At 59.0% G+C, this 7,144-nt stretch overlaps 1 protein-coding gene across 6 annotated transcripts in view; it reads right to left on the reverse strand.

Moving 5' to 3' along the window:
* The window catches only part of Prmt1 (protein arginine methyltransferase 1), a 10,333-nt gene that overhangs the window by 1,237 nt on the left and 1,952 nt on the right, over window positions 1-7,144 (reverse strand). For 3 of the 6 annotated variants that reach the window (XM_013508977.1, XM_005412853.2, XM_005412854.2), the window contains 8 exons: window positions 5,750-5,803; window positions 5,098-5,199; window positions 2,958-3,113; window positions 2,750-2,813; window positions 1,337-1,479; window positions 788-875; window positions 592-707; window positions 26-176 (listed from right to left, as the gene is read on the reverse strand). In XM_013508977.1, coding sequence (XP_013364431.1) covers window positions 26-176; window positions 592-707; window positions 788-875; window positions 1,337-1,479; window positions 2,750-2,813; window positions 2,958-3,113; window positions 5,098-5,199; window positions 5,750-5,776 — 847 coding nt within the window. In that variant the 5' untranslated portion in view covers window positions 5,777-5,803. Of the gene's footprint in view, window positions 1-25; window positions 177-591; window positions 708-787; window positions 876-1,336; window positions 1,480-2,749; window positions 2,814-2,957; window positions 3,114-5,097; window positions 5,200-5,429; window positions 5,547-5,749; window positions 5,804-7,144 lie in introns of those variants that run through there. The other 3 variants (XM_013508978.1, XM_005412856.2, XM_005412855.2) reach the window with 3 other exon arrangements.

Raw genomic sequence — 7,144 nt, forward strand, 5'->3', positions numbered from 1 at the left:
CCCGCCCGCCCGGCCCGCCGCTCACTGGTGGAGAAGCCGGTGCGCTTGTGGCAGCGCGTGAACTCGATGTTGAAGTAGGCCACGAGCGCGTGCACGTAGTCGTTCCGCTTCACTTGCAGGCAGAACGGGGAGGTGAAGGTCAGGTCTTCCACCTTGACGGTGTAGATGTCCACCTCCTGTGGGGCAGGGCAGGGCAGGCCATGAGCCCATGCCAGCCCAGGCCACTGCCTCTGCTCTGCCCTAGTCGCCTTTGGGGTGCAGCTCATCCTGCCCGTCCTGCTAGACTAAGCACGAAACCCGGCTGCCGGGGTCTCCTTGTCCCTTCTCTCCCACACCAGGCCCCACCTGACAGAGGTCCCTGCCCCTCGCCCACGCCATCTCGGGCAGCTCACAGCAGCCACCATCTGACCCCTCGTGTCCCCCGCTCTGCTCACCACGGCCAGAACCCCCGCACCACGCTGGCTCACAGCAGCACTCCAATTTTAACAGCGCAAGTGGCAGCTCCGGCCTCAGGCCACCCTGGCGCACAGGTCAGGCTCGCAGGCCCAGATGTTCCCCCCGACCGGCCACGTGGCGGCCCAGCCCCAGGACCTTTATGAGGCAGGCATTGGTGACCAGCTGCTTCGGGTCCACCACGTCCACCAGGGGCTCCTTGATGGCCACATCCTTGATGCAGGACATGTCGAAGCCGTACACGTTCTCCCACCCTGTGGAGGAGGCGTGCAGGGTGAGCAGCAGCGGCTGGGCCCCGAGCCCCAGGCCGCCCCCAGCTCTCAGCCCCGCTCACAGTGGATCTTGTAGTCTTTGTACTGCCGGTCCTCAATGGCTGTCACGTACAGCGTGGCCCGGTCCGGGAAGATGAGGCCGTCAGGTGCCTGCAGAGTCGGTGAGGGCATGAAGGGCAGGGCTGCGGTGTCACTGCCCCAACCTCAGTGATCTGGCTTCTGCGCTGCCCTCACTTGGTGCCCATTCAGCCCACATCCACAAGCGCATTCCCCAAGGGGCCACCAGAGGGCGCGAGAGCACCCAGGCCGCAGGCTCTCCAGAGGCAGAGGGGTCCTCAGAAGCCCACTGGTGCGCCTGGCCCTGTCCTGCCCCACCCTGCTCTCCTGCGGCTCGGATCCCTGACCCGGCCGCCTTCTCCACACACAGCAAGGCACCCTCCACAACGGCCGCTTCTGAGATCCCTGCAGCCTCAGCCCCCGCCCCGGTGCGTCTCCCCAGCACTCGGGTGCGTCACACCCATGCAGTCAGCCCGACCCTCACCACCAAGTGCCCTCTGGGGAGCTCCGAGCATGGCTTCCTGCTCTCCCGGACACCACCCACCCGGCCTCACCAGCCACTTGTCACGGGCGTAGAGCACGGTGTTGAGCATGGACTCGTAGAAGAGGCAGTAGCCCATCCACTCGCTGATGATGATGTCCACCTTCTCCACAGGCAGCTCCACCTCCTCCACCTTCCCCTTGATGATGGTCACCACTGTGGGCGATAGGGCTGCCATCAGCAAGGGACCTGGTCGGGGGCTCCTTGTGTTCCCAAGCGAGGGCCGGGCGTGGCTTTGGACCTGTCCTAAGGAGCGGTGAGCTGAATCTTCCTTCTCTTGACTATTTTCAAATTTCTGCACCCGCTAGTCACTTTTTTCTTTTCGAGCTGGGATGGAGCCCAGCCCCCATGCCGGTAGCTTCCCTGGCAGGAGCAGGAATGGCACCTGGCAGGGGTGGGGCGGCGAGCTTCGCACTGTGCCCTCGGGTCCCTGCTCACAAGGCCCCAGCTTTGCCCTAACGCCCTTCCTGCAAAAGAGAAGGTTCTGGGGCCCATAGGTTTCATGGAATAAGGCATGGCCCAGTCAGGCTTCAAGATGGCCTCACCAGAAGGAGAGGAGGCCCATTTGAAGCTAAGCACTAGGCAAGTGTGGGTTCACTGCAAGTCTCCATTTCATTTTATTTTATTTTATTTTATTTTTCGTGGTACTGGGAATTGAACTCGACCTCACACTTGCCAGGCAGGCGCTTATGCCGCTGAGCTATATTCCCGGCCCTTGCAAGTCTTTTAAAAAATGACACTCGCTCAGCAAGCAGAAGGCTCTGTACCTGGATACCAAGTGTTTTCCCACGTCCCTGCCCCCTGAGCTGACTGGCAGAGCTGAAGGTCAGCTGCCCATGTCTACCACAGGTGAGCCCACGGTTTACCCTGGGGATTTGCTTCTGTACACGTATCCCACATGCACGAGCAGAGGCATGAAATGACCGTGTGCCGGGGCACAAGTCTCGGAAGCAGCTAACACACCCAGTGACTGGAGACCTGTCAGTGCCGGGGCACGCAGGCGACAGCAGCTGAGAGAGACGCCCTGGCACCCTGTTACACTAGGCCACCAGCAGGTGAGAAAGTGCCAAGGCGAGTGCGAGTGGGGGACACGCACTGCCGGGCAGCGGTGGACGCCGCAGCCCTTCCGCCTGGGTGTGCGGGTGGCACAGACCTCGCTGCACGGAGGCCGGGCAGACTCAGACTCGGGATGGGGCAGCTGAGTGGCCAGGGGTCCTGTCTCACGGAGAGACCCTGTGACTGTTCGCATGGGAGAAACCGGAGCGGCTTCCTGCCCGCCCTCACTTGGAGGTGTAGGCTTGCTACTTGGAGACTCAAGAGTCTGCGGCTGCTGGCAGCCTGGGAGAGCACCGGGAGCAGCCGCCAAGCGGGGAGCGGCCATGGCTGGAACGCCCCGCAAACCCCGTCTCTTCCTGGGCTCACCCACCGTGGTCTAACTTGTTGGCTTTGACGATCTTCACAGCATAATCAGAGATACTGGAACACTCGATCTGAGGGCCCAGGGAGAAGGAAGGGTGAGACTCCCAGTCCCGCCTCGGGGCGGGACCCAACCCCTCCATCCAGTCCGAGTCCCACTGGGCCCCTTTCCACCCCCCCACCCCAGCCCAGACCACTCGCACCCAGGAGAGACTCACCCCAATGACCTTCCTGGCCCCCGCCTTGGCAGCAAACATGCAGAGGATCCCCGTGCCCGAGCCCACGTCCAGCACCACTTTGTCTTTGAAGAGGTGCCGGTTGTGGAACATGGAGTTGCGGTAGGTGAGGGTCCGCACTTCATCCTTCAGCATCTCCTGGGGGAGGGGTGCACAGTCGCCATGAGGGGTTCAGTCTCGACATCCGGTCCCCTCAGGGTGGGGCTGGGCCAGGCCTAAGCCCCCGTGGAGAAACCATTTCCCTTCTGTGTACCTCAGATTCTCGCCTTGCAAAATCAAATGAATTGGGCCAAATTCTCATCTTGGCTGGGTTCTACCATTGCCACACGAGCCCGTGTCCCATGTCATATGGATAGGTGGTTTTCTTGTGGTGCTGGGGACTGAACCCAAGGCCTTCACACTGAGCTACATCTCTAGCCCATTTTAAATTTTTTATTTTGGAGTCGGGCATGGTGGCATACGCCTGTAATCCTACCACTGAGGAGGCAGAAGCAGGACTGCTGTGAGTCTGAGGCCAGCCTGGGCTACGAAGCAAGTTGTAGGGAAACCCTGTCTCAAAAAAGACGAAAAATAAATAAACAAACAAGTAAAATAAAAATAGAAATTCCTCTGAAACTTTAAAATAAAATAAAATAAAATGAAATGTCCTCAGTCACTTAATGCCACTGAACTGTACACTTAAAAGACAATGGTAATTCTCCTAGCCGTGATGACAGAAGGATCACAAGTTTGAGCCCAGCCTGGACAGCTTAGCAAGACCTTGTCTCAAAAAAAATAAACAAGGGCTGAGGATGTAACTCAGCGTGAAGATCCTGAGTTTAATCCCCATCACTGAGAAACAAAAATAAAGAAAGCGGCTGGGCATGGTGGCGCACATCTGTAATCCCAGCACTCAGGAGGCTGAGGCAGGAGAACTGCTGCGTTCAAAGCCAGCCTGGCAGGACCAGGGAGACAGCTCAGTGGCACAGCGCCTGCCTGGCAAGAGCAAGGTCTTGAGTTCGATTCCTGGTACAAAAACACCCAGGCTGGCTATATAGTGAATTCAGGACCAGCTTGAACTATATTGTGAGACCCTGGCTCAAAACAAACAAAAATACAAAAGAAAAAGCAACAAAGAAAAGCATCTTACTATTTTTATAGTGCTGAGGATGGAACTCAATGTTAAGTGCATGCCGGGCCAGTGTTCCACCACTAAACAACATCACCCAACCCACTACCTCAGTTTTTTATAATGCGCAATACTGTAAGTCAGGTTCATTCGGAAGTCTGACAAAGTCAATCTTACACACCTCGGACACAAATATACGACATACATTGCTTTGTGCTTCACGCAGTCCCCTCCACTGCTTTTCCTCTTGTTCCCGGACACCCTGAGCTCTGACACCCCCTGTACACCACAGCACTGAGCAGTAAGCACACAGCAGCACAACTGTGACAATGCCCGGCAGACACACAAGTTACTTCTGCAATTCGTTCACATCGACAAATGTTTGTAACCGGAGGTCTGTATCTGTAAAAGTTCAACACTTCATGTTCCTAAGTGAGAGACTTACTGTACTGAGAACTGAACATAGGGCCTTCACATTAAGCTACATACACAGCCCTTTTTAATTTTGAGATAGGGTCTCATTAAGTTGCCCAGGCTGGGCTCAAACTCACAATCCCGCCTCAGCCTCCTAGAGTGCTGAGATGACAGGCATGTGCCACCACGCTTGGCTCCCTACTTTCATTTTTAAAAAAAAGCTTTGGAGGGGGCAGGGATTTCTTACAAGGCCACACAAGCTGCATTCTGGCACCTAAGACTCAACCTGAAGAGTGCAGAAGCAGTCAGGACTAGAGCAGGTGGAGCGCAGTTCCGCCGCCGGTCACTAGAGGGCGGCAGAGCCCAGCAGGCCTTGACCTCTGGGTGAAGTCTCCCGCACGCATGCGTGTTCTCACCTCAGCCTCAGGAGCAGCAGAGTGCCAGGCTAACCTCAGTCTCCAAGGCAACGGCTGAAAGGAGACCGCGGTGCGCAGGCGCAACGGCAGGGGCCGAAGGGCAGCCAGCTGACCGGGGAGGAGGTGGCTTCCACCCTCTCCAACGCTGAACCCTCAGAATGAGTTTCTAGCAGCCTGCACTCACCTCGTGGATGCCAAAGTGGGCGTAGGAGTCAAAGTAGTAGTCTTTGGATGTCATGTCCTCCGCATTGGGCTTCTCGCTGCTTTCCGCCTGGCCACAGGAAACCTAGCAGGGGCGGACGGGAGCAGGAGTCAAATCTGGGATCCCCATAGCCTATTCAACCTGCAGGTCCCTACATTTTCCTCTAGAATAGTACAGAATCCCCCTAAAATCATACCAGGGCAACTCTACAGCCCCCACCTGCCATCTTCCTCCCCCAGGACCCCAAACCTAACAACCCCACTTTCGACTTCCAGGACCCACCCAAGAGCACCATCCAGGGGGTACCCCGGTACCTCAGCCACGCCTACCATCTCTCCAGTCTCTCTGCCCCCGTCTCTAGCTCAGCCCACAGCTGGGGAGGGGAGGGGAAGGCAGAACTGGGGCAGACACAAGGGAAGGGCAAAGGGGGGCTGGAGGTGGAGTTAAGGAAGTAGCCACAGTATTGCGGGAGGCCAGCGGGGCCGTGAACTTAGAGGGCTCTGCACTGTGTCGGGGCATGGGGCAAACTCGGCCCAAGGAAGCGGGATCGTGGTTAGACCTTTGGGAAGGGCCAGATGTGTGGTGAGATGTATTTATGTGGAGGTGGGGCGGGGTCTCACAAAAGGATATTTACTTCTTCAAGAGGCGGCTGGAGGCTCATCCCATTAGCCAAGGTGGCTACAAAATTCTAGGAGAGAGTAACAGGGAGAAAGGATTAGCTACTGGGAGCGGCTGGGGAGGGCCGGGCCAGGGCTGGGCTCTGAGGCAGTGGGCTGCCTCGGTTCTGCTTCTCCTTGGTGGGGCGTGGGGCCAGAGCAAGCAGGCCGGGAGGCTGGGCTGTTTAAGGAGGGGGTGGGAGAGGTGGAGGGAGAAGTAGGGGGTCCCCGATCCCAGCTGTGGCTGGAGAGATGGCACCCCGCCCCCACGCTGCCACTCTCTGGCCAGGAAGCTGACCACACTCCTCCCTCACCCAGGCCAGAGGCACTGGCACCCGCCAGGCACATGGGCACGGCCACCTGTCTCTCCCTCTCATCACCTAATCCCCCCCAGATTAGGTGACGCTCCTTGACACACTCGCCCCAGTGTCCGTGAATAGCTGGCAGGAGGGCCTGGCAGAGTGGGCACTGGGCACCTGCCACCTCTGTGAACCTATTCTCTCTAGTCTCTCATCTGAGCAGACTTCAGAAAAGAGGTGTGGCACAGGGCACCCCCACCATGGCTGGTCCCCCGGTCCCTGGTGCCCGCCCTGGGTTCCAGAAGCCCAAACAAAGCCGGCTGGGAGCAATGTCCCTGTTAGCCCCTCCTAGGAAGGGAGCGTTGGGGAGCATGGCCTGTCACCAGCCCTCTGAGGAACACGCCCCAGGGACAGAGCTCACGACCCCCATTCCTACAGGCCTCCCCGCTCCCTCAGACGCTGCGCCAAGCGCTGGGGAGATGCTCCCCGAGCCCCCACCTGCCCCAGCCCAGGAGAGTCAAGAGAGGTCAGTGGGGGGTCGCTGTTCCCCAATGACGTACACACCACGTATGTGGGAGGGGATCTTCCCCTTCAGAGAATGCTGCAAGGTGAGGGGTGCAAGGACCCAGAGCCCTGCGCATCGCATGTCTTCAGACACAACCAACTCGCGCGCCTTCACGAGCCAACCCGGGGAGCCTCTGAGCTCCAGGCACCCCCTCCCTCTCCCAAGCCAGCCACCGTGGCTTCGAGATTTCCGGCTGGGGACCTTTAGTTTGGTGTGTTTGTATCACGAATGCCACCCCAGACAAGCCCAGTCCAAGGACCCGAGAAACGTCCCCGACATCGCCCAGCGGGGCTCAGCGCCAAGTATGTCCAGCCCCAGGCTCGGGACCCCGTCGGTCTCCAGGAAGGAGGGGAGTCCTCTCCCGCGCTCAAGAGTGAGAGCGGCGAGCACGGGCTCGAGCGCTGCTAGGTCCCCTCTGCACACTCAACCCACCGCGGCTCCCCGCGGGCGATCCGCGCGCACGGGCCCCGCCCCGCGGAAAGACGGCCCTCCGCGCGCCCGGGGCGGCC

This window comes from Chinchilla lanigera, unplaced genomic scaffold, assembly GCF_000276665.1.
Source record: "Chinchilla lanigera isolate Chin_1 unplaced genomic scaffold, ChiLan1.0 scaffold00158, whole genome shotgun sequence".
In the NCBI taxonomy this organism is placed as follows: Eukaryota; Metazoa; Chordata; class Mammalia; order Rodentia; family Chinchillidae; genus Chinchilla; species Chinchilla lanigera.